At 41.6% G+C, this 24,797-nt stretch overlaps 2 protein-coding genes across 5 annotated transcripts; both read right to left on the bottom strand.

Annotated features, from left to right (window-relative positions):
- Nucleotides 1–1,325: 1,325 nt before the first annotated feature.
- On the bottom strand, nucleotides 1,326–4,776 carry LOC138212146 (bone morphogenetic protein 10-like). The gene is made up of 2 exons (XM_069172426.1): nucleotides 3,539–4,776; nucleotides 1,326–3,268 (listed from the first exon to the last, which is right to left on the bottom strand). Exons 1-2 carry the CDS (start codon nucleotides 3,876–3,878, stop codon nucleotides 2,214–2,216), a joined length of 1,395 nt encoding a protein of 464 aa, XP_069028527.1. The 5' UTR covers nucleotides 3,879–4,776; the 3' UTR covers nucleotides 1,326–2,213.
- Nucleotides 4,777–4,864: 88 nt separating this feature from the next.
- arvcfa (ARVCF delta catenin family member a) lies at nucleotides 4,865–21,258 on the bottom strand. 4 transcript variants are annotated; one of them, XM_069172403.1, is made up of 17 exons: nucleotides 21,008–21,258; nucleotides 20,841–20,926; nucleotides 17,237–17,371; nucleotides 15,695–16,311; nucleotides 13,482–13,960; nucleotides 13,214–13,397; nucleotides 13,004–13,121; nucleotides 11,584–11,752; nucleotides 10,583–10,600; nucleotides 10,374–10,445; nucleotides 9,306–9,433; nucleotides 8,354–8,504; nucleotides 8,083–8,275; nucleotides 7,687–7,798; nucleotides 7,178–7,265; nucleotides 6,071–6,147; nucleotides 4,865–5,800 (listed from the first exon to the last, which is right to left on the bottom strand). In XM_069172403.1, exons 2-17 carry the CDS (start codon nucleotides 20,877–20,879, stop codon nucleotides 5,708–5,710), a joined length of 2,673 nt encoding a protein of 890 aa, XP_069028504.1. In that variant the 5' UTR covers nucleotides 20,880–20,926; nucleotides 21,008–21,258; the 3' UTR covers nucleotides 4,865–5,707. The 4 variants fall into 4 exon arrangements, with proteins under 4 accessions (XP_069028504.1, XP_069028491.1, XP_069028512.1 ...); XM_069172390.1 differs by lacking the exon at nucleotides 20,841–20,926; XM_069172411.1 differs by lacking the exon at nucleotides 20,841–20,926 and having other exon boundaries at nucleotides 17,237–17,413; nucleotides 21,008–21,248.
- Between the last annotated feature and the right edge of the window lie 3,539 nt (nucleotides 21,259–24,797).

The raw sequence follows: 24,797 nt of genomic DNA, 5'->3' as shown, positions 1-24,797 counted from the left end.
AGGCGTGTGCGAGCGAGGCGGCCAACAAACCTGACTCAGTTCCACCAGTTCTGTCGGGAGGAATGGGCCAGAATTCCAGCAGAGTACTGTAAGAAGCTTGTGGAAGGATACCCAAAACGTTTGACCCAAGTCATGCAGTTCAAAGGCAATGCTACTAAATACTAAGGAACTGGATGTAAACTTTTGACCTTGAAGAAAGTAATGAAAAATTCTCTAAAATATTCTCTTTCTCATTATTGTGACATTTAGCAAAAGTTAAATAATTTTGGTAATCCTAACGGACCTGAAACAGGAGAGGTTTAGTCTGATTTAACTTCAGACAGTGAGAAAAAAAAGTGTTATGTGTCTTTTTGCACAGTGTATGTAAACTTCTGGTTTCAACTGTACTTCTGGTGTCACTCAACAAAGAGCTCAGGTATATGCAGCACGGGTCACTGTTGCTTTCAGGTGTTTGACCCCGAAGGGCAAAGGGACTTTTGACCACTGTGGTGCTACAGTTTGTACGTTGTGCTGTAAGTTATGTACTGATTCAGCTCTGGAAAATGGACATTTATGCACTGTGGAAACATATTGTTACACAACACACAGATACCACTTTGCAACAGCAGCCAGGTCACCCCTGGGTTAGACATCTCAAAGACTTTAAATAATAAACTTAGCGCCTATATTTCCTACATATTGAAACTTTATTCAAATGTCACATGAAATCACCGATTGGAAATAATTTTGTTCGCTGCCTGTCGATGTGCTTGCTCTAAGCTCTTGGTCTATAATCTGCATGCTGGGTAAGGATCCTATTAACGTAGAAAGTTCCACAGCGTTATTCCATTATTGTTATCTGCTTCCGACTGTTAACAGCAGAAGCTGGGTGATGATGTGACATGTATTTTTTCCATTTGTACTGTTGCCGTGGCCTCGATAAGGGCGTAAGCATGCCAGTGTCACAAAAGGGAAGTGGGAGGGTTCAGAGGGCACCAAGCAACCTGATGGCAGGATTGTCATTAGACCATGTTGGCACCGGAGACCAGGAATCTGACATCACCTTCTCACAAATGCTGCCACTTGGAGTGGCGTCTCATCCTGAGTGATGGTCTACAAGACTCCAGGCTCTGACACCTCTTTATCACTGTGGCATTGAAGCGGGCAGCGAGAGGCCCGCTAGGCATGTGACACGAGAGGGATGGGGATTAAGGTTGTTAGATGGGGAGTGCTGTGATTACCTGACATTGAAACAGGGTGTACAAGAGATCAAAAATTGCTCAATGAATATGTTTCTTTTCAGATATTTTATTTTTTACAACCATAGTAACATTCATATTGGTGTGAGAACCAAAAGCAGGATATGAATGGTTGGTATAAAGACAGATTTCACAGCAGTTGACAGTAATGTTAGGTGAGAGAAATTTAATTTTTCAGACAAGATGCCCTGAAAAGCTCAGAGACACCGTGAAAATCATCTTCTGGTCAAAAGCCACCGAAAATAAATGTTCTGCATGTTTGGCAAACAAATCGGAGAAAAAAAAATGTCACAACGGCTCCAAGATGCCACAGGGCACAGAAATGAATTATAGCATTTACAAATATTCAGCATGTACAACTCCCTATAAAGCAGTTTGGCGAGACTGTTACTCTAACAAATAAGGCGTTTCATATTTTAAAAAAGCAAACAGTGTATCAGTAGTGCATATCATTTTGATATTTACCATAAAATATAGATTTTTCTTGAAATAATACATAAGCTAGTGCCTTTTATCATATTCTGTTCCAGCACCTGCAGTGAAAGAAACTTCACTTTTATCAGAATCTCTACATTGAAACTCTGTACTGTACTTAAACAGATCTCACAAACATATTTCCAAATTATTCACAAGGCTGTTAGTGTAAGTGATGTCAGAGAAGAAGTATTTAAGCTTTTGACCACTCATGACAAGTATGCCACTTCATCCGAAAAGGTCTGAGCAGATATTTGTACCACAAGATGGCCTGTTACTGCCACTCACAAATAAGTATGTTGAATACAAACTCTAAAATACAAAAAAATGGCAATTAATTATGATAAAATCAAGACAGACTGTTTACATTCTACATTATTACAATTATTACAATAATTATTGATTTGCCTTTATACAATTGCAAATTTACATCATGTGTCCATTGCTAATTTACAACTAAGTCCAGCATGTGTTTTTACACACCACTGAATGAGATCCGGACTATCTACAGCCACACTCTGCCACCACCATTCCCTCGTACTTGTGGTTGAAAGTGATCACTCCGTTATCATGATAAAGGAGGGAGATTGGCTCCAACTTAGTGGGCACACAGCAGGCACGCGATGCTCTCTCAGGACTCTTGTGGCTCAGAAGTGTCTGCACGATGGCATGTTTGGTAGGCGAGACCTCAGACGTCATAGGTGAGTTGCATATGCCACTGCACTCGTACGCTTCATAGCCCAGAGGCTGGATGATCCACGTATCCCAGCCAATGTCTTTAAAATCCACAAAGAGAGGTGTCCTCTTGCATGACTCGCTCTTAACATTGCGACGGATTCGAGGAGGTGTGTCATAGATAAGGTTGGACTGCAGTTGCATGAGAGACTGTGTATGTAGCTCGTCCTGGTTAGCGTGGTCAGTGTTGTGATTAACAGGCCCCCAGAAAGGTTGCTGGCTCCTGCCCATGTTTTCAGGAAGGTCATTCTCATGTTTAATCATCTGGTTAAGCTCTTGTTTGTCCTGTTTGTGGTCTCTGCTCTGATCATCTGAGAATACAATCATCACTGCATTGTGTTTCCCCTCCAAGCTCCTGTCAATATCAATCTCAACCGAGCTGTCGCCCTCCTCTGTGGCCTCCTGCGTGGCTCCTTCCTCCTCTGACCCCAGACTTGCAATATGAACCTCCAGTCTGTGAGTTACACACCCTGACTTCCGCCACAGTGTCACCACATGAGTCAGGTCAAATGACACCCAGCTATTATCTTTGGCATGGATATGCTTTGTCACCAGTTCCTCCAAATCCCTCATCTCCACCACCTCCTCTTGATCCCTCCCTCTCCCTTCTTTCCTCACCTCTTTTGTCCAAACAACACCCTCATGTATTTTGTAGATTGTCACCTTGCAGTCGAAACCAGCATACGGTCTTTGGGCCCTCCGGACCAGAGTGAAAAGGCGAAGCTCGGCTATTGTTATGTGCTCATGATGGGGTATGGAGATATTGAACAGCAGGGGATGTGTCCTTACACCCCTGGCTCTTATACTGTAGGGGGAGGAATCTGAAATCGAAATATCAAAGAGTGTCTCAGTGGAGTTTCTGAGGTCATAACTCAAGTTAATTTACTTTTATATATAAAAATGTATTGTTTTAACAATATTAGACAATATGAATGAGGAAAATATTTACAGTACATCACTTTGACTTCCATAAATCAGAGTGGCTCGATTATTTGAATGATTAAATAGTTTCTTTGGGAAAATCAAACAATCCATTTTCTGCAATGTATAAATTGTCAAATTTTTATAGTGTTAAACAAAAAAGTTTGTACCTTCATTCTTGAAACTGCGCACAATGTTGGCTGACGGCACAGCAGTGCGGTCACGGGCAAATCGGTTGTACAGCTCCAGCATGTACTCTGGTGGCTCTCTGTGGGCAGCGAGGGGCCTGGTCTGCAGCCTGAGCTTTGTGAGGTTCAGTGTGGACAGAAAGTGGCTCAGAAAGTCCTGTGCATCAAGCAGCGGATTATCACCCACATCCCTACCAACTGCAGCCCTGTGGTGGCTCTCAGTAGACCTGATGGGACTGCTCAAGCTCAAACCAGTCAACACCACAAGTAGGACATTCAGAGAGTGGACAAACCCAAGGCTGGAGAAAAGTGAAGCGGTCATGGTTGAGTAGAGGAAAGATTTAAAATCCAAAGAGCAAGCATCAGATGAGACGATATAGATCCTTTGGAGAAGATACCTGCAGATGGTTCAATCTTTCTCGGGAGGACTCTCCGTCGTTAAAGGACAACAGGGTGCTATTGGGGGCAAAGAGAAGACCGCTGTGCCCTTGTTGATCCTGTGGTTTGGTTCTGAGGGCAGGGCTGTGCTGTCCAATGTGCTTTGCTGACATGTTTGGAGATGTCACCAAGGCCCTGCTCTGCCCTCCTCCCTCTCTCTACACCAGGAACATATGACTATCCATAAGGTCCACTGATATTGTCTAATTAGTGTACTTTTCTTGAGATTAAACACTGACAAAACTTGCCCCTCACACTGGTTTTAAATTAAGACTCGGTTTATGAACTGCTGCGCCACACTGATATCAAAAGATGTCGTCCTGATAAACTACTTGACAAGCAGCAGAAAATACAGAGATAAAAAACGATTACACTTTTTCAAAATGTAGGTTAAGTCAAAGTCAATTACCAATTAATAGCATTATTAATTTATGCATTGCAATCTCCACAGGAGGCCACTGTAGACTCAGTAACTACTTCTGCCTCTTGCTCTTGACTTAAACATTTTCATTAGATGGTAAAAAAGCTGATTTGATCTTAGTTGTAAATGTTTTCAGTTCGTACCTCCCTGGTTTTGTGTGAATAGTTTTGGATATTAGCCGTGGCTGTGAACATTGTACATCAGACAAAATAAATAAAAAAAACATTTTCAGGTTGACCATGACAGAGAACTTCAAAAGAGGAATATCCACAAATAATGATCTCCAAGGTCAGCTCAGCTGAACTGAATTGTTTTTAATCTATTAATTTCAGCCTGTCCAGAACACATAAGAGTGGAGATGTTTAATCTGTTTAATCTAACAGGTGCTGATCAAATAGACGAGGACTTAGACCCGAGTCTGTAAAACAAACAGAGAATATGACTAAAAATGAGAAATTATGCACATCATTTATTTCCATTTTCATTCAACATTGCAATGCAAAAAGGACCACTGCAAAGCAGAGTTGTATTGAATGTAGGATCGCTTACTGGTATTAGCTAATACACATATATAACTTTTAATTAATAACATGGGTATTACAATAAACATTACAATATAAATGCCCTCATTTAGAATATTAACAATCCTTTGTTACACATTTACAATCCCATTTTGCCTATCGTGAAACAAATGGAATAGGGACGTACATAGAGATTTCCTAATCACCCCACAGTCTACTCTGATTCATCAAGAATAAACTAAACTCCAAATATTTTGGATGATCAGGCTGATGATCGACCTAATCCTAATGTCTCAAACACTTAATAAAAAATATTTTAAAACTGATTTTAGATCAGAATCTCTCTTTAGCCCAGAAACCATGGAGGTGGACAATAACAAATCCACATGGCATGTTAGGCCTTACCGCTGGTCAGACTAGAAGTAAACTATAGATATGCTATAGATACAATTCTAATTGTACATGTCATTCTTTGGGGTCATGATTTACCACAGTTTGCATATTCGGGCTGTTTCATATGTCATACGTAATCCGTCGTGAGTTTCAGACATACAGAATATCATCCTAAATGATAAATCCATTAAATGTATTGCCAAATACCTTCCATAATAAATACATGTAAATGTTTGGCACATAATTTCCTGTAAACAAAGGAAATCATATTTAACTGCGTGTGTTTCTCTGTACAACAACGACGTCTCAAATCCGTGTATCACCAATGGAAAGTGTCTCTACAGGATTTTACCCGCCTGATTGGCTGTGTGGTTATGTTTACACCCAAGAGTCCAGTGGCGGAGGTTTGTTATCCATGAGACCCACTGCAGGCCTGCCAGCTCTGATGAAGTGTTTTCTTTCACTTATCGCCTAGTTCAAGAAATATGCAAACAGCCAGTGTTGGTCAATTTTCACCAGAAACACAAGTCACAAGAAAGAAATCCTTTAAACCGAAATCCTGTGACAAACCTCTTATGTGTTAATCCTACATAGTAGAGACGGTACTACTGGTACCAGGAGGTAATGACGTCAGTTATAATATACAGTTATATTCGCAAAACAAATTCTAAGTCCTGCCACCAGTTCTTTAAGATATTCAGAAATTACAGAAACCATCAGTACATTCAAAAGGTAGATTACCTGGAGAGTGTCTCTTTCCACAACAGGTGCCTTCCCGTCTCCAACTCTATCATTTGGCTCTAAACTGGAATAAACATCTGCAAAGAAAAAATCACTCGTTTTAGCAGTGGACAATACGGCAGGTTTGTGAGCAATGGAGATACAAGAAGGAAGTAACAGAAGAGATTCATTTCACTGAGCGAGGCAGGAGTTGAAACTAGGCCCTTCTGATTAGTAATCAGACACACCATCTATTGCACCACTAGCCCTGTACAACATTGATTCAGATTACAAGGCTGTCATCACAACATTGCACCTGGAATTGGCAAACTATTTATGAGAACGTGGACTCGAACCAGGGAAGGCTTGCTGCTGTGTTCACGTCACAGATCATGGTGAATAGATATTGGCATTTTGTGTTGTTCCTTTCATGATAACTGTCCTGAGTTGTATGTTTGTGTGTGAAGAAGCAACAGTAGAGATGTAGCACAATGTTAAGTTAAAGTTTCATGAGTTATAAGACACATTCTCCACTGCACCACTAGCTCTGTACAACGCTGGTCCGAGTACAAGGCTGTCATGACATTATTGTACTGTACAGTTGTACTTGTAATTATTCAAGTAGATTAGAGAATCTGATCAAACAAGTGGTTGAGTTTGAAACTAAGGGGCCTCATGCAGGATAATCTTGCCTAGTTTCAGTCCGTGTGAAATGAAGCAGGCGCTCCGGCACGCCGAGCAGCAACATCAGTAAAATCCCTGTTTTGGTGTGAAGCTGGAAGAGGGACCTCCCTCTTGTCGTGGGAAAGTGGGTGTGCGTTTTGAAATAATGTTCAAATTAAATGTGACTGGTGATGCGTGAGCCTGCCCTGCCTCTGGGAGAGACTGTTCAGGCTAATAAGCCAAGTCTGTGCACTGATAACCTTGGCAGCACATCATTGGTTTAAGGCTATTTTTCAGAAGAATACGGTCTGGGACTTCAAATTCACATTTCTTTGTCCCTGACATGACAAGAACCTCAGTATGTTCAAAAACGTATTTTTCTTCCCTGAACTAGAGGACACTTTACTCATTTAGATGATGGTTTAATAAGATTTTACTGAACGAACGCATGCTGGAATATCTGACCTTGGTTTTTGTCCATGAGAGGTAAGGTGATGTCATCACTGCCTTGCTTTCCACTCTTGGATTTTTTAGTCGCTCCGATTGTTGTGGGCTTTGAAAAACGAACATTATGTTACTGGACGACAAGTAGATTTCTGTCCTGATGTTCTAGCTTCATAAAACGAGAAGACATTGGTTTTAATTGGAACGACAGAAAGACAACTTTTGCTTTTTCTCATGTTTTTGTTGCAACAGGAGACAATAAGCTTAAAGTTATTGATCCGTATTTCTCCTTGAATGAAGGGTATCCTGAGTCTTGATGCTCACTGGCCTACAGCTGACTTTAATCATCATCTTCAAATCAAACCACAAAATCGCTGCCCGCTCTTTTCCTTTTCACTGAAAAAGCACAGATTTCATATGTGAAGGTATGTTTATTTTTTCCTTATCCATGTTTGATAACTATGTTGAAAAGTAACTGACCCTGTCTATGATTTACAAGTTTGAAATTGCCATGAAATCGAAGTAAATACCTTAAAGTGGCTCTTGTTCCAACCGGCCTTGTTCAGGGTGTTTCTCAGGTCCTTGTAGGCCCATATTGTCTGAAGCACATGGGAAGCCGCCTTGGTCTCCCGTCCTGATTGGCTGACAACAAATCATTGGACATTGTGGTAAACAGCAGAGGATCGCTCTGAGACACTACTGTCCCAATGAGTAGCAATCACATCTGAATGCTCTGGGAAATGATGCATGACGCTCATGATATCATGACATAATGCACTGCGGCTGTTTCAGTAGTATAAGATGATATTAAGTAACTGCAACACCATCATTATTTGATCTATTTTGTATTTTATTGTTTAGATTAATTTGAGAGCAGTACATTTTTCTAAATTATTGTAAATGTTCTTTAAAAGACATTTGTGTACCTTGACTTATTGATGGCCACCAGTTTCTGCACAGCATGACCCTGTATGAGCGCTCGAGTGTTCTCGGGGTTATCGGTGATGATCTCATGGATTGTGTTCAGAACAGAAACCACCGTATCGCCCTCCAGATTCTTGGCTGGGTGCTGCTGCCCACATGGCAGATTAGCGACGAGGTCCCTGAGAGCGTAGCTCCCTGTGATGACAGGCAGAGTTAGTGTGAGTGTGCCGGTGTCCATCCATGTTTATGGAGGTGAAAGTTACAAGCCTGTACCTATCAAGTCTTTATTCCTCCTGTCCATTGCCAGGTTGCGAAGAGCGATAGCCACGGCTCGCACCACTTTGTCCACATCGGAGCGCAGCAGCTCCACCAGAATTGGCAGCCCTTTCTCTTTTCTCACTGTCGCCCGAATGAAGCTGGACCACTACGAGGGGAAACAGCAAATATGTGACATCTGGGGAGATTGTGTTTTTCTTCTTCCTTCCTTCTTATCTAAATGATCAATTCTTCACCTTTACAAACCTATTACCACAAAACTGATTATTAACAATAAAAACATTGTAAATAAATCACAAATTACACCACAGGTAAGGGCCCCGTTATACACGCTCATCGGCTCTCTTGTGACACAACTTGATTTCAAAATGAAAATATTTTACAAGTCCCTTAATCTGGAAAGAGCCTTGATCTTAAGTGAAAGTGACATTCATGGCACAGTACATCTTTGCAATGCACATTATTTGGAAGACCCATGGACCCACTTGGGGGGACAAAGCAGCAAAAGTTATTTTTGATCAAGTAAGCTGATGACAAGGTCAATCTAGAGAGTCCGTTTGGATTAAGCTGATTAATGATACCGCCTCAAAACCAAAAGCAACAGGCCAAGATAAAGACTTTGGGCATGCGAAGGTTGTCTTTTTTAACCCTGCAGTTTGCAGAGTGATTTCGGTGGTAAATCGACCCCCAAATTGAATTCAATTATGTTGTTTCTTTATGTTACAGCTCCATTTTAAGACTTTCCTTAAGCTGAGCAGCAGACAGAGATACTGATGATGTCGACAGGAAACACATCCTGGAGCAGCTACATTCAAATAGAACCTACTTTATGTGCAAAGTCTGAGCACATGTCACCTGATAACTGCACTTAGTTTCATGCAAATTCCACAATCACAACCCCTGTCGTCGTGAGGATAAGAAATAAGTTGGAACCACTCCATCTACTCACAGCCCAGTGTCCCGCAGCGAGGTTCTGCAGCGCTCCTGCGGCTGCCTCCAGGGTGTTGTGGTTGTGACTGCAGGTGAGGAGAGAGAGGTAAAGCCTCACCACCTCCGGCTGGTACAGCAGCTCCAACCCTTGAACAGACATTCAGAGAAATGTGACCATCTAAAAACTGAATAGACGAAGTCATTATTATTAGCTTTCAGCCACCAAACCAGTTTGTATAACTATCATTGTGTGTTCTATGATTTATTCTATCCAGGCCAGTTGGTTAATAGGTTGAAAGCTAAATGTATAGATTGATGTAATGAAACTGCATGGAAGAGAATTACAACTCCAGCAGATTCCTGCAGAGATCTTGTGTACTGAGCCAGCGGAGGCTGCTGGATGGCTGACAAATAAAGCAGACCCTGAACCGTAACATGCTTGTCATTCTGATTTGCATTCACTGGCTGCAGCGTGGGAGGTGAAGCTTAGCTCTGATCTCTGTTCTAACGGCAGCCACATCCTGATACACTGTACAGTATTCAGGGCCTTTAGTACTACTGCGAGATATATATTGTTTCAAAATGTTCTATATACAGACTGCATTCGTGGCTAAAAACAACCATGAGGCAACACAAAAGGTAAAAATAGTTTAGCAGTACCTTTAAAGACATGAAGTCATGCAGTGTTTTGAGCAAATGTCATTGCCCATCTAATATTGCTGGAGGAAATGTTCTTCCTGTAGATGCTGCCAGGTAATTTTTTTTTTTATCATTTTTTCAGTTGATGGGCTGTTTTTGTTTTAGTAATGAAACTCTCCACAAGTGGTGCAGGTGCTGATGTGTGGCTTTGCATGTAAATCAGACCATGTCAAGGTCATGCTTATACAGTAAATGACACAGAAAGCAGGTCCTGATGCTTGATAGTAGTGCTGTATGATGATGATAATACATGATGAAGGGGCTCTTCATGGTGTTTACCTTTCATCTTTTAGCTATAGGCTACTTATTTGCAAATGTCACTGTTGGTCATACTGCAGTCAGCGTATGTGGTAAATTGAAAATGCAATGTGAAGCTCATATTGTATACCTTTCATTAGTTCTGTACGTTTTGGTAAATCCAATGTACTGTACTTCCTGTCCATAAATCCATTTTTCCAACCTGTACATCACAGACACACACATGCACACAAACACAAACACCAGTGTTCATTTCACAGTACACAACATGTCAGCAAATTCATCTCAAATCACAATATTAGTGCTGTGAAAATATTCAGGAGTAACGAGCAGACCGACCTTGATTGAACCACTCCTCTGATGGAGGCCGTTTAAAGCAAAGAGAAGAAAGAACAATGTCAAGGATTAGATTGTGCTGCAAAAGGACACAGCAGCCAAAAAGCCGGAGCTCCTCCATGTGGCGACACACCGAGCAACCCGCAGTTATCAGACGCATTTGTCAATTTTAGCATGATGTCAATTTATCACCATTAACTCTAACCCCAATGTTTCTCCTTTAAGCTGTTAACTCCAGCACAAATTGCCGCAGTCTATTAATAACTGTACATCAGCCATAATTCATATTGTCACTTATGTTCAATATAAGCTGCACGTTCAGTTTTCACTGTTTTAAAAACTGTCCTGATTGTTACATCAGTCAGATGGTGCAGAGGAAAAAAAAAAATCACATCACTGATGTAACAAATAAGCTTCTTTTTTTTTTGTCTGCAATCTGGCATTTCTCCAGGAGAACAAAATCTATCATCTTCTCCATGTGTGAGGATATGAAACATTCAGGCTCTCTGTAGCATAAAGGGAGGATAAGAAATGCAAACCCTGAACGCTCAAAGCCAGGACACACCAGCAGCAAATGAACAGGTACAAACATTAAGTGTAAACTAAGAAAACATATCTCACTGAAAATAAGCAAAAGAAAAAAAGTATGAAGATCATTATGGGAAGGGAGAAAGAAGGAAGTTTCCATTCATATACTGTAAAAGCCTCAGACAGTTACTCTGTGTTTGTACAATCAAAGACATCAGTGGATCTGTTTTAAAGGTTTGAGCTGCAATAACTTTTATTTTAAGCTCCTTTCCGACCGGCACCTTTCATAGAGCAAATATTACATTCTTAACTTTGATTGCCAAAAATATAGTATCATATGAATCTCAAGAAACCAAAAATACAATAGTTCCCAAGCAGCAAGAACAAATGAATCAACCTGAGAAATGTGGAGACGGTTACTGTGCAAACATCAGAGATAATGAAATTCTATAAATACCGTAACGTAGCCCACCAACCTTTGGGTCTTTTCCCTATGAAACAGTCGGGCTCGTTCTTCTTCTTCTGATGCCCCACTGATCTCATCAGATGATTAGCATGGGGCTCCTGAAAGCGCTCGGCTCCGGGTATCTCTTTATGAACGTGATAGGACAGGTTGCGGAGGATGCAGACGCAGTTCTCCACCGACTAAATGGAGAATAATGACAGACTTCAATCAGAAATGCTGCACAGAACCTTATATAAGACTGAGTAATTATTCAGCTCCTTTTTCAGAAGAGAAAGTAGTGATTTTTCTAATTAAAACTTTGAAGAAATTTCACAGACTTTGAGGAACCGTGTCCCTACTTCTGTTGTTGAATTGCAAAAATGTCTAAATCAGATAATTTACAGGCTATCAACTTAAACTGGATGCTGAATCAGTAAAGTCTCTATTTTCAATTAGAAATGGAGGCATAATAAATGAATATTTCAGAATAAAAGCTCCTGAAAAGAAAAATCAGCTCACACCCCCGAATACAAGAAAGCATGAATGAATCATTAAACTGCAGTTCTGTTTATTTTGCCTAAATGTACCACGGTGTTAGGTTTAGTGTCTTCTTAATCAAATTGATGCATTCGCTGACCAAGATTTACTTTGCTTTACTTCAGTATAGAGTAGCTGCTACTCTCAGAGACTGTAAACATCAGTTTAAGTTCAAACACACAGTAAAGTGGAGCATTGTTGGCTTATAAACAGGCTTAAATTACAATCACTGCTCTTTACTTATGCGCACGAGTAATATTTCCTCATTTAGAGCCAGTAAAGATTTCAGACTCTGGTCTCCCGGCATCAGAGAAGAAACGGTGGCACAGAGCAATGTCCTGATATAAATCTTCTGAGGCTTCTTCTACCCACAAAACATCAGACTCTGAAATGAACAGAGCGACGCAAAGAATAAAAGTCTCTTTTTCAAACAAAGAGTAAGGCAGTAACACTTTAACTAAAGTCCCCTTATTTTGGATTTATGTGCAGTTTAACCAAATTTAATGAATTATTCATAACGAAGCATATTCTAGGTGTAAGCAGATAAAAGTGTTCACAACTCTAACTCCTATAAATTGAGTCTGGTGTCAGTGGTAGCTTCGGAAAAAATAAATACGTCTTCCTTTGAGAAGTTGTACTTACTGAGAAATACTATACAGATAATACTAACTCTTCAAATGTCCTCACATCTGCTCACAGACACATTTTAGTGTTAAAAAACGATGATAATATAATGCTTACAACTGTTGACTAGATGGACGTAAATGTAAAATGTTAGCAGGTATGATGCTCTCATCAGGATTCTACACATTATATATATATATATATATATATATATATATATATATATATATATATATATATATATATATATATATGTAAATACATGAAATGAGGGTGATGACATCAGTGACCTTGTTGTCAGTGTCCTTGTTGATAACAGCTGACTGAAGGGCGTGAAGGAGCGCGTCCACCAACCCTTCACACTCCCTCAGTCTCTGCCGAGCCTCCGCCCCGTCTGAGCTGACGTTCCTGCGGGAACAACTTTGTTAGCAAAGCTGCACAAACTCCATCACAAGTAAACGTTTCATGTCATTGTGTTCCGTGACAGCAGTCAGAGTTACCTCAGACATCCAGAGGTGTTCTTGAAGACCGTGGTCCACTCGGCGCTCTGCAGTTTGGAGGGTTCGGCCAAGTCTCTCCTCCAGCCTGAGTGAGGGATGATGATTTCATCAGTCAGTGTTTGAAGTCCCTGGTTGATGACCATCAGCTTTAGTGGTTCGTGTGATGAAAGGTTCCACAAAGTGCCTGCAGGGAGAAAATAGAACTAAGAATAATGTAACTTGAAAGATTGCAGGCTGCCGCTCTCAGACAGAAAAAATCCAGCTGTACCTGTGACCAACTCTTTGACCTCCATGCTGCTCGACTTCCTCAGCAGTCTGACTAAAGCTTGGATGCCATCGCAGTTCTTGATGGTCATTTTATTATTGTGGTCTTTTCCGTAGGATATGTTGCGCAAAGCCCCGCAGGCTTTGCGATGGACTTCAGCTTTAGGATGGTCCAACAACTCCACCAAGATGGGCACCCCATTCAGCTGGCGGACCTCCTGCTTGATTCGGTCGTTCTCGTAACACAGGTGCTGCAAATAGGCAGCGGCATTGGACTTAACTGGGTCCATTGGGTGGCTGAGCATGGAGATCACCTCGTGCAGGTTGGGGTCTCTCCAGCGCGGGTCTCTTCGGATGCTGTCCAGGCTGACCATGCTGCTGCGTTTGTGGGGTAACTGCAGGGTCTGAGCCCGGCACATGGCCTGGAAGAAAGGATTCAGGTTGCCCTCCAGCTGGGCCATGAACGCGTCATCGTAGCCACTTCTGAAGAAACAGAGACAGTCATGTACACACAATAGATCAAACAATCTTACATGTTGAGTTTTGGTCAGGCAGCGGCTCAGTGACTTCCTGAAGTCTCTTTATGTGACAGCCTGACGTGACAAAAGACTTGAGGTCACTTTTCTTTCTTTCCTTTGCACAAATCCTGGTTATCAGTTTCTCTCTACATCCAGCCTTCATGCTAAACTTTGGCCCCACATGTGACCAACATTTCACTCTGTATGGGGGCCCCACATGGGCACAAAACCAAACAGTCTCCAGGTATTAACAGATATCAAGAGTGGTCTCAATCTCCTTATCAAATTCTCAACAAGAAAGTCAGTATTTCCCAAAATGACAAAGTATTCTTTTAAAATTTAAAAGGTTGAATGAAACCGGTTCAATTGAATTTCTGCATCGAACAGACCGAACTCAGGGAGTTTAACAGCTTTGTGTAAACAGCTCTGTCATTCTATATGAGCGAAGGAAAAGCTCCTGGCAGGCAATAACAGGTCAAACCTCCTTATTTATCAACTTTGCTGCCGCCTGCCATCCCTGATTGATACCAACTGCTCCTAAACTACTTGTCCATCTGTCTTTCTATTATCCAGGCGAAACGCAAGAACAGGACGGAGGCAGCATCCGGACATCTGTGCGGCTCCAGAGTTTAATATATATTGTTGTCGAAGCAGGTCCTCCTTGTTACAGCCAGGGTTGATTTGTGCAGCATATACACTACACTCATATACTTTTGCCTGTTCCACTCCATTTTGAAAGGAAATGTTCAGAATTAATTTCCACGCATGAAAGAACATGTAAATATGTGAAGATGGTTCTGCAGTTTTTTTTTGTTTTTTTCTAGATTAAGCATCTTTGCATTTAGAGCCTTTAAAATGCAAATCCTCCTTCTGGGGGTGAAAAAGCTTCTTCTTTTTTTAAATGCAAATGCTGGAAAAGTATTTATTGGGCCTGTTGTTAATCAGTTACATGATACTCTGAGCCTATTTTGAAATACTGTGTTCTTTTTATCATGTTATTAAAACTAAACTGTCTATCCTCACTAGTAATGCCAAACGTCAACTGGCTTTTCAGTGTCTTCCCAGTATCACTGTTAAAGGTGGTACTGGTGACCTTATCGATATTTCAGTGACCCAGACTGATCAATTACCTCCTCAGTCTGTTTTCTGATGCACCTTCAAAAAATACCGGATCCAAGTTTGATCTCAAATAAACAGACTTCATCTCAAACCTGCTGCAGCATACGATATTTGTACAATCATCTTTTCTAAATGGATTTTCTTTGCAGTACAGCGACTGAGTGGGAAAGCAGCACAAAAATATCACTTTCCCTTTTGAAAGTGTCCACATAGGGTTGATCTGTATTTGACCCTACCTCCAGGCACCATGGAAACCACAAGAGTCCTTAAAACCCATTTAACTGGTTGTTTAAATATTTAAAAAAAAAAAAAAAAAGAAAAAAAAACTTTGCACTATTGTTTAGTTAGTTTTAATTTAATTATTCTATTTTATTTTATTCTATTTTATTGTATAGACTGTGCATTTTTATATTTTATATTTTTTACTGTTATTTTATTTCTTTCCTGTATCTATAAATGCTGCTGTAGCGAAAGAATTTCCCCTTGGGGATTAATAAAGTAACTATCTCTCTATCTATCTATCTTAAACCCTGTCCACCTGGGGCATCGATGAAGTTTGTCCAATGTAGCATCCCCTTACCTGGTTCTTGAGGGCTCCCTGAGGAGCTCCATGGTGGTGATTGGCCTAAACTGGTGGATCCCCCCCAGTGTTGAGTAACCAGCAGCTAAGTGGTCAGTCTTCATGTCCAGAGGGTTGTCTCCCCGTTCAGGGAGGCCGTCCTCCTCTGTCTGGCTGCTGAGGCCTGCGGGGGCATAGCTGTCCCTGAGGAAGGGTAAAGTGTAGTGAGCCCCGGGCTGGAAGTTTTTAGTGGGCCAGTAGCCGTGGAGGGCGATGCGGGACAGACTCCCATATCCCGTACATAAGTCACCCCCGATGCCTCTGTAGGCATCAGGGAGGCTGTACACTCTGCTCTGGCTGTCTGGGTGAAGCGGCTGAGGCTCCCCAGGCTGCAGAGCCAGCGCAGGCTGTGGGGTTGCTGCAGGAGAGCTGCTGGTTGTTGTGGTCGGCGGCACAGATTCAGAGGGTTCGGTGTTTGCCTCGGGGACAGGTGGCTCAGTAGGAGGGTCGTCTTGAACCACCGGAGTCGATGTGAGATCAGCTGTATCTGATGTCTGGAAGGTGTCCCGCTGCGTCTCTGAGGAGTCCTGGGTCTCACTCGGGGCCCGTTCACCCTCTTGTTCCACAGCCTTGGACTCCTACAAGGATTGATGCCCAACTGTTATCTCTGCAAACGTCTAATTAGAATCTGTGTTTGTCTTTAAAATCCCTTTTGTCTGAAAGGTCGGTGAGTTTCCTCTCGTCCATTAAATTACACCAAACTGGTGTTTTTTAAGTCAGAGCAGGAAGTATTTAGTCTTTCTTTGCAAGGAAAAAAGAAAACATGTTTCTGTTACCTGTCATGTGTTTCCCATTTAGTTGAAACTGTACAGCCCATCCTATTTCTTACAGTGATGATCAATCATCATTTCTGCACATCCCTGGCTTTGTGGGCCTTCAGTAAATAATGAATTCTTTGTTCCTGCCAAACAATAATGAATTCCTCTTAGCTGAAAATGAGTTTAGATTAGGTTCTGATGAAACAACTTGAAGTCCAGGCACTGTTTAGAAGCAGAGTAAACTGCAGGAAATTTAATTGTCTGGTGTCACAAATTGATTATGATTTTAACTCTTTGCTTTCAGATTGTAAGAAAAACTTGTTTTTTGTCTTTTCTTCAAGCACAAAAATGAATGCGTAAGCATATACTGTGGCATCTCAATGAAACTGAAGCTAATTGGTGTCAATTCTATGGCGTCTTTGCCTCAGAGGGTAATTTGGCTCCCTCTGTCTGTCAGCATAACCAGGAACTTCACAGCATCTTTAAATAACTTAATTCAAATCAGATTAAAGACACTCACTTTTTTATTATCCAATTCCCAGAACACCATTATAATGACAAATTTAGTCATATCTTCAAAAGTTAAAAACAATTTGATCATTATTTATATTTAAAAAAAAAGAGAAAAACACTACAACTTTTTTTTAGTGGCCATTACAGTTTAGAAGTCAGTGGTCTTACCAGTCAATATAAAACTTTATTACAGCAGTAAGTAGTGACAAAGTGTGATCATAAAGTCACAAACCTCAGTGTCCGTCTGATGAGGGGTGTCGGTCTCTGTGGAGCTTTCATTGGTCGAGGTCATCACAGAAGCAATGGAAGTGGGCGTGTCCAGTTCATCATTGGCAGATGGGTTATCCAGCGTTGCCTCTTTGGCCTCCTGGGACAAAGAGAGTGAAGGAGGCCCCTCTGAGCTCTGCTCCTAAACCACACACACAGACCAGTGAGGCTCTGTCGCTGATCAGTGCAGCTTCATTTCTGTGCATTATGGACAAAATATTTACATTATACACAAACATGGAAATGATTAAGGTGCAGACAACACTGTGATGGTGCACCATGTCATCAAGCCTGTCTGCACATGACAAAGGAGGTGCCTTCAGTGTTGTAGGAGCAGAATTAAAAGCTGAGAACTCGACTGAATTCCACTCCATTATCATATAATTTGTATAATTTGAAACATGGACTGTTGAATTCATGCTGAAAAATGGTAATGTATTTGACAACATTTTCTCCGTGTATAAGCTTTCTGGTGAACAGTAATCTGATTCGATGTGGCCGATGAAAACTTAATGGGCTGGTAGAGCAATGATCATGTCTAGACAGCGAGAAAGAAATACAGAGCGATATAATAAAGGATGAGAGGAGCCATAATAAGGGAGTCTCCCTGGTGTCGTATCCTCGTGTGCACAATATCTGCTGGTTCATCTAAATTTTGGTTGGTATGTCGAATAATAAAAACTGATCAGCTCTCGAGTGTGCTTCCATTAGTTTTCGCCACAATACCTCTTTCAGAAAGAATACATGAGTTTCACGTGCAAAATCTCAAAAGTGATCACATACAATTCCTCTTTAAATTGATCATTTATTTGCCTGTTGATTGATCGGTTGATAAAGATATCGACATGCCTCCTCAGCACTTGTTAAAAATTTTGTCATGATTTTTGGGGGCAAATTTCCCTCTTTTGTACTAAAAGTGACAGACAACATGTCACAGGGAGGCTCAAAATCAAACTAAAGAAAAAAATAAGTAACAAAATATATCAAATATGTGACAAGTTCCCTCATCTTCTACAGTGATTGCATCTACAGGGCGGTGGGATAAAGCACAGTTTTGCAAGCATGCATCTGCACCAGCATTTTAGGTGCATTTTAGTGGGTCACCTCCACTGGTGGAAACATCATACATGAAATATTTGGTTATCTTTGTCTGTGTTGGATAAAAGGACCACTGAAAATATTGGCTGTATCAGCAAATTTTCCAAAACCCAAGTTTGTTGTTAATCCTCATTTTGTTATGTAAGCATTTATATAAATGGCCCATTGACAAAATGCAGCAACACTGTAATGGGATTGGATGTGAGTCAGCCAGTTATTGTCATTTAAACATAAATTGTTTGGTGAGCTCTGTTTTCCCACCACTGGCTCTTTTGTCAATAATCCAGCTGCTGCTCTGGTACCACATGTGCATATTTTTGTAATTTACTCTAGTTTATTTCAAGCAGTACTTGAATTTCTTCTCCTTTTCAACAAAATGGGTTTCATTAAGTGGAGTGGATTAATTATTCAGCATCTCGGTCTGAGAAAGAACTGGAGGCAGTTTTTGACTGTAAACACATTTTATGCTGAGTTTCCTACAAACTTTGCATTCATTTTAGTGTGTCTTAAAAATGTCCCTTCACTGCTCTATTGATCTCAATAAATCACTGATTATCTGGCACATATCTTTCAAAACCCTCTGAGTGCAGCAGTAAAATTTCTAGCAGACAAACAGTGACGCAAACAACCAATCAAAACAACTGAATAAGATTGAAAGGTTTCACTGTTGAAAAAGTCCGTGCCGAGCATCACTTATGAGTCAGTTTACTATTTGAGTTGCTAGTCCACCATTGAAATCCATTTGCATTTTGATAAATATGACACAAACACATATAATCTCATCTGAAATCTATCACTCAATTGCAAAGATACAATATGCTAAATGACATGCTGAGATAAAAAACAAACAAGCTGTTAAATCTCCTGAAATTCTCTTCTGTCTGAGGCTGCGGCATTAAACCGAACAAGTGCCGGGTACTAAACTCCACTGCATTAAATCAGGCTGCAGTGAACAGCTGACTGAATGTGGAGGGAGAGAGAAAGAGAGAGGGCTTGATTCGCTTTTCAAACACCTCACCGAACACAAGGGCCCCTCATATCCACATATAAAATGTGTCAGAGGGAAGAGGAGATGAAAGGGTCACTCAGGAGAAGCTGGCAGCGGGGAGATGATCCTGGCTTGAACACCTCTGGGGGAGGTTGATTGGATATTGTTAGGCAGCGCTAAACGAATGCTTGGCCAAAAGACAGACGGGGTACTACTGTCCTCTACAGACAGCTTGATTAAGGATTTGGAGGACGATAATAGGCTGGACAGGGCCCTGTGTATGCTGTCCCCATCTGATTCAAGCTCCAGGGAAGGCCAGGCCACTGTGAGTCAAAGCTCATTTAAATAACTCACTGCACCATCACTAACTAAATGTGCTCGCAGAGCCAAATAGGTCAAGATGATGATTCTGAATCTGACTTCACTTTAAAAAAAGAGAAAAGGTATAGCATATAGATGTTAGGTGCAGTGGTGCAGGAGGCAGAATGACATGATTAGCATCTTGTTCCCATCAACTTTCAGTATTGAGGCCAGCTGCAGCCTGGGTATTATTTTGGGAGGCGCAGAGTCTGATCTAATGCTGAGCGAGTTCAGATTTTTTTGGTGTCCAGCTCAAGGGCACGACGGGCACAAGCCATGACTCAAACTTGTCATAAATCTGTTTCAGACAGATGATTGGAAAAATGGGCCTTCTCAATTGCAATTACATCAGCGGGACAAAGTCACTCTGTGGTGATCAAACTTGAGTATAAATGAGCTCAAACGGGCAGATTGTCTTTATCAAACTGCAGGATTGAAACAGTAACGCTTCCACGGGATAATAAGACATGACATCAGCCCACTAATGTCAGAAGACATTAGTCAGAACTTTGTCACAACTCATCTGCCCTCCACTATCTGTTGAATCAGTGATGCTCATATTGGTTAAGTGTAAATTCACTGAATATGTCCGTGTACATTGGACACTGAAATTGCACTGAAATGGCAAATGCATTAAAGGACTCTTTCTTGTTTAGGACTTGTTTCCTGCAGAAACCCCATTGTCCATTATGCAATACATCACGTTTCACCTTAATGTAACCCGGCTGCTCCATTTAAAAGAAATACTGATTCAAAATGACAAGCCAGAAAAGAGGATGCAAGGATATTCATTCTTAAAGTTTCCATTTGGAGCCACCTTTCACTCCTGGTCGGACTCTGATCCTCAAATAGTTAAATGCTGCATGGTCAAATCTGATGTCTCCCTGATCCATCGTGGCAATGCACTTATACCGGAGTGTGTGCAGCAGTCCTCCCCTGAGGGACAACCTCCCCTCATAATGTAATCAAAAATTATCCCCTTATAAGATTGCTTATGCATTTGTACACATGCACAGCCAATCGCATGCACACGCACACACACACACACACACGCGCGCGCGCGCGCACACTTGATGAAGATGTTAGCATCATGTCCCCATGCACACAAGGAGACTGCACCGACCAGCAGTGAAGGAAGTGAAGCGATTGATGCCTCCTTCATTCATCATGACAGAGGCGGAATGCAAAGCTGTGGATTGCTACAGTTCTCTGCAGGAAGAAAAAAAAGCTGATGGGCAAAAAAAAGAGGGAGGGTACAAAGCATATAGAGCCATTCCACCACACACTTACCTCTTTCACTTCAGCAGGCATTGCCAAGTCTTTTCCGCTTCCCCACAAATGATGAACAAGATGCGTCCCCCAGTGAGACGTCTGTTCCTCTGCTGAGTTTGTGCCTTGTCTTTCTTTCCCTTTGAGCATGTGAGGCAGTTCAAACATGAGCAGCCATCCTTCCTGCCAGCTCGCACCAACACACGTCCTCTCTCCCCCTCGCGCTCTCTCTCTCCCTCTCCCTCTCTCTGCCTCTATTGCTCTTTCTCCCACAAACACACACTAGACGCACCATGCACACATTTGCTCAACACAGACGTTCTCTCACATACATCCACACGCACACGCACACGCACACACACACGCACACACATGCACGCACACACGCACGCACACACACACACACACTGGCTCTGTCATTGCTGCACTCCTCTGATCTGTGCTGCAGTTCATGTGTACGTTATGAACAAGGTGCTGAATCAACTGTGATGCTGAGCCTGTGAACGGCTTCGGTAAGTGCAGAGTCCTGCAATCCCTGTGGTCTCCCCATATTTTCTGGCACCACTGGTGCACACGCAAAGTATACACGCGCACACGCACACGCACACACACGCACACACACACACACACACACACACACACACACACACACACACCGTTCCCTGTGGGCTCACAGGCTGATGCAGCTGGAGCACAGAGCAGCCCGCACTAGTTCGGTCCTATGTCACCCATGTGCAGCATAACAAGGAGGGATGTGAAGGTGCATAAACACTGCCTGCAGCAGCGGGCGGACAAACACGCTCCATCCTTCCACCAAAAGATTCTCTCGGCAACGTGAAACAAATCAAACCCTTTTTACTGCCCGTCACCGTCGGCCCACAAACCTGCCTCCTCCTGCACCTGCTCAATTCAACGCCGTTTGATTCAAGTGGAAATAAGACAAACAAAGAAGACGCAGGTAAATGTTCCAACTGTTTTTTAGATGATTTCACTGTGAAATTGTGACTCACTCGTTGTAGATGTCTTTTGTGAAACAAAGCTCCTCTTGAAGAGTAAAATATACAATTAAAGCTCACTGTCCTTCTCACTTTCACAATATAAAAAGAAAGATCTTCCAATTTTCCACCAGACCACTGGAAGAGACAGCAAGTAAAAAATGATATGCTATCATCTGCAGACCAGTGCGCTCTACCTGCTGTCTTTCTTATTGATTTCAGAGAACACCTCCATATCATTGATCTCGGAGCATTTAGAAATCTTTTTGGCCTCTGCGGTATTTCCTCCACCTTTCAGTCTTTCATAGTTGATAGACTGTCATTTTTCAAGCAATCATTTCTGGCAATCAGCCTTTGGTCTCTTTCATTTCATGTATTCCTTTGTTGATACTACCTTTCACTTTAGGATTTGTCCTTGGTAGCACAATTCAAAATATACACATCAGTATAGCAGCAACAGAATCAGAGATGTGAAACTTGAATTGGTTTTTTTCAGGCATCAAAAGATCCTGCAGGATTGTTCCATGAATCCGTTTAAAACTGAAAAGCTATTCCGTCTCCCTCCTAGTGAAGAGGGACGAGTGATTTTATAGAAAAATCCCTTTTCTGTAGTGAAATCAAAGTTAAATCCATGAAACGCAATTTTCACAAACACTGGAAAGATTTATTGATGTGAAAACAGATCCATTTGTTCCAGATGTGATTTCTGCTGTTCGCTGCTCTCCCACCGCTCCATCTCACAGTGTCATTTCTACCAAATGGGAAATACCAGCATTTAGTGTCTTAATATGTTTGGTTGAAAAATACACACCATAGCAGCTGCAGGGTTAGTGTCAGCCCTAACCCTAAACTTTGTGAATAGGACACGGATGGATTTTTAAAAAGCTGCCAAACCTTTCTGCACCTAATACAGCTCATATTAATCCTAAATCTTTATATAAAATATGTATATTTACTACTGTCAATCATTATTTCAGATAAGACCACCTGTTATTGTGAACACTACATTAAAAAATTACATTCATCTGCATTTGCAAAAAATAAAACATGCATTAATGTGAGTGAAGCCTATTTCAAGTCATAAGAAACCAAATTAAATATCTTATGTTTCTCTTCTCACCGCTTTGCAGGGTTCCATCTGATAAACAAGAAGTGGACTGGTGATTAGGAGTCTCTGTGAGATAGCGGATAGTCACACCTTCGAGCAAAAGCTTGAAATGCCACTCATGATGGATGAGACCTTTCAGTTCTCAGAATGAATTATGCGGCATTTATTGACATTTTCTAAGGATGTAAATTTTGGGAAATTACTTTGAGTTTATTACACTTAATGTTACAAAATGTCGCTGTATAGATCAGTCAGCCAAAATGAATGTTGTATTCATGATGAGCCTCTTTCCATGTTAGATCAACTTTGCATCATACCACTCACACATTCAATGAGTCTAAACCACAATTTTGTATTTATTGACTTCCTTCTTTTTGTCTGCAGGCTCAATAGAGGAACTGCTTCCCGGTGGGAATGACAGCGAGAGCTGCTGTGACACGAAGTGTCTGCATTCACCTGATACGCTCACGTCTTTCAGTATAACAGCGTGTCTTGCCTGCAGGCTCCTTCATTGTCACTGAACTGCTTTTAACTTCTTGGCATTAGCACAAGCCTGCAGTAACCCCCTCACAGTGAACTCATTAGTTCATCGGACCATCCCGTTGAGTGGCTTTGCCAGATTTAAACCCCAAATGACCGTTTACCCTCCATCACCCGTGTGAGCCGCTACTCACCGGCGATGCCCAGCGTGAATGTTGAATGTTTGCAGGCCTTTCTCTGCTGGGTTTGTTTAATCATAGTGCAAAGAAAATAAATTTCCTTCAACAACATCATGTGTTGGCAACAGAATAATGATAATAATATCATTAATAATAGACTGAATTTGTTGGACCCACTGAAAACACCGAAGGACACCTTAAAATGCATAAAAGCATAATACCACAAATAATGAAACAGCAAAAGTTCAAATCCAAGTGAATATGACCTGATTACAGTCGAACTGTAAAACAGTTGCTATGTTAATGTGCTTTGCTTGTTTTGAGCTGAACAACAGAGTCCAGCAGAGAGTTAACTCTGTTGGTGCAGAGCAGCTGAAGGCTCCATGAAGCAGGGACAGGCAGCTGATGGAGATCATAAAGGAGTGGAACGGGTGAAAGGATGGAGAAGGTGTGACAGGCATGTGGGAGACAGATTATAGAGCGCTTCGGAGGTAAGTTGTAGAGTCATGTCATGAATACATAAATGAACAGGCAGTCAGCAGAGCTGGATGAGGAAGAGTGTGATGTGGTTAAAGGGAAGCAAACCGTTGAGTACGACACCAAGACAAGGATTTTGGCATAAATGTGGAACGGACAGTCGTACATGGAAATAGTGAAGACCTAGGTTTTGGAAATTGCGGTCTTTGAGACAATGAGGAGGTCATTAAGTCTGAGAAAGTTGGTCAACATCCAACTGGCGACAATTAGCTTCTGGGAGCAACAGCTCACATTTCTGTGGTTCCCAGGTGGCCGGAGGATATCTGGGCCGAGACGGCTTCATCCTGTCATTTTAACACTGATGAGCAGCGGTGGAGTTGGACGACAGCCTCAGCAACCGGATTGTTCCACAATTAGTCTGTTTATGCTCAGTTCACAGTTTAAAACCACCAGCAGGGCTAATACATGTTAAATCATTGCCAGATAATAGCTGATGTGTTCAGAAACTGCATTTCATCATCTTTTGCTCTCCACATGGACTCTTTACCTCCATGCAACCAAAGCTCTACTCA

This window comes from Embiotoca jacksoni, unplaced genomic scaffold, assembly GCF_022577435.1.
Source record: "Embiotoca jacksoni isolate LCO1_2020_lvr unplaced genomic scaffold, fEmbJac1.0.p SCAF_10, whole genome shotgun sequence".
Lineage (NCBI taxonomy): Eukaryota > Metazoa > Chordata > Actinopteri > Embiotocidae > Embiotoca > Embiotoca jacksoni.
The sequence above is the reverse complement of the archived record's forward strand: the minus strand, read 5'-3'. Positions and strand labels throughout refer to the sequence as shown.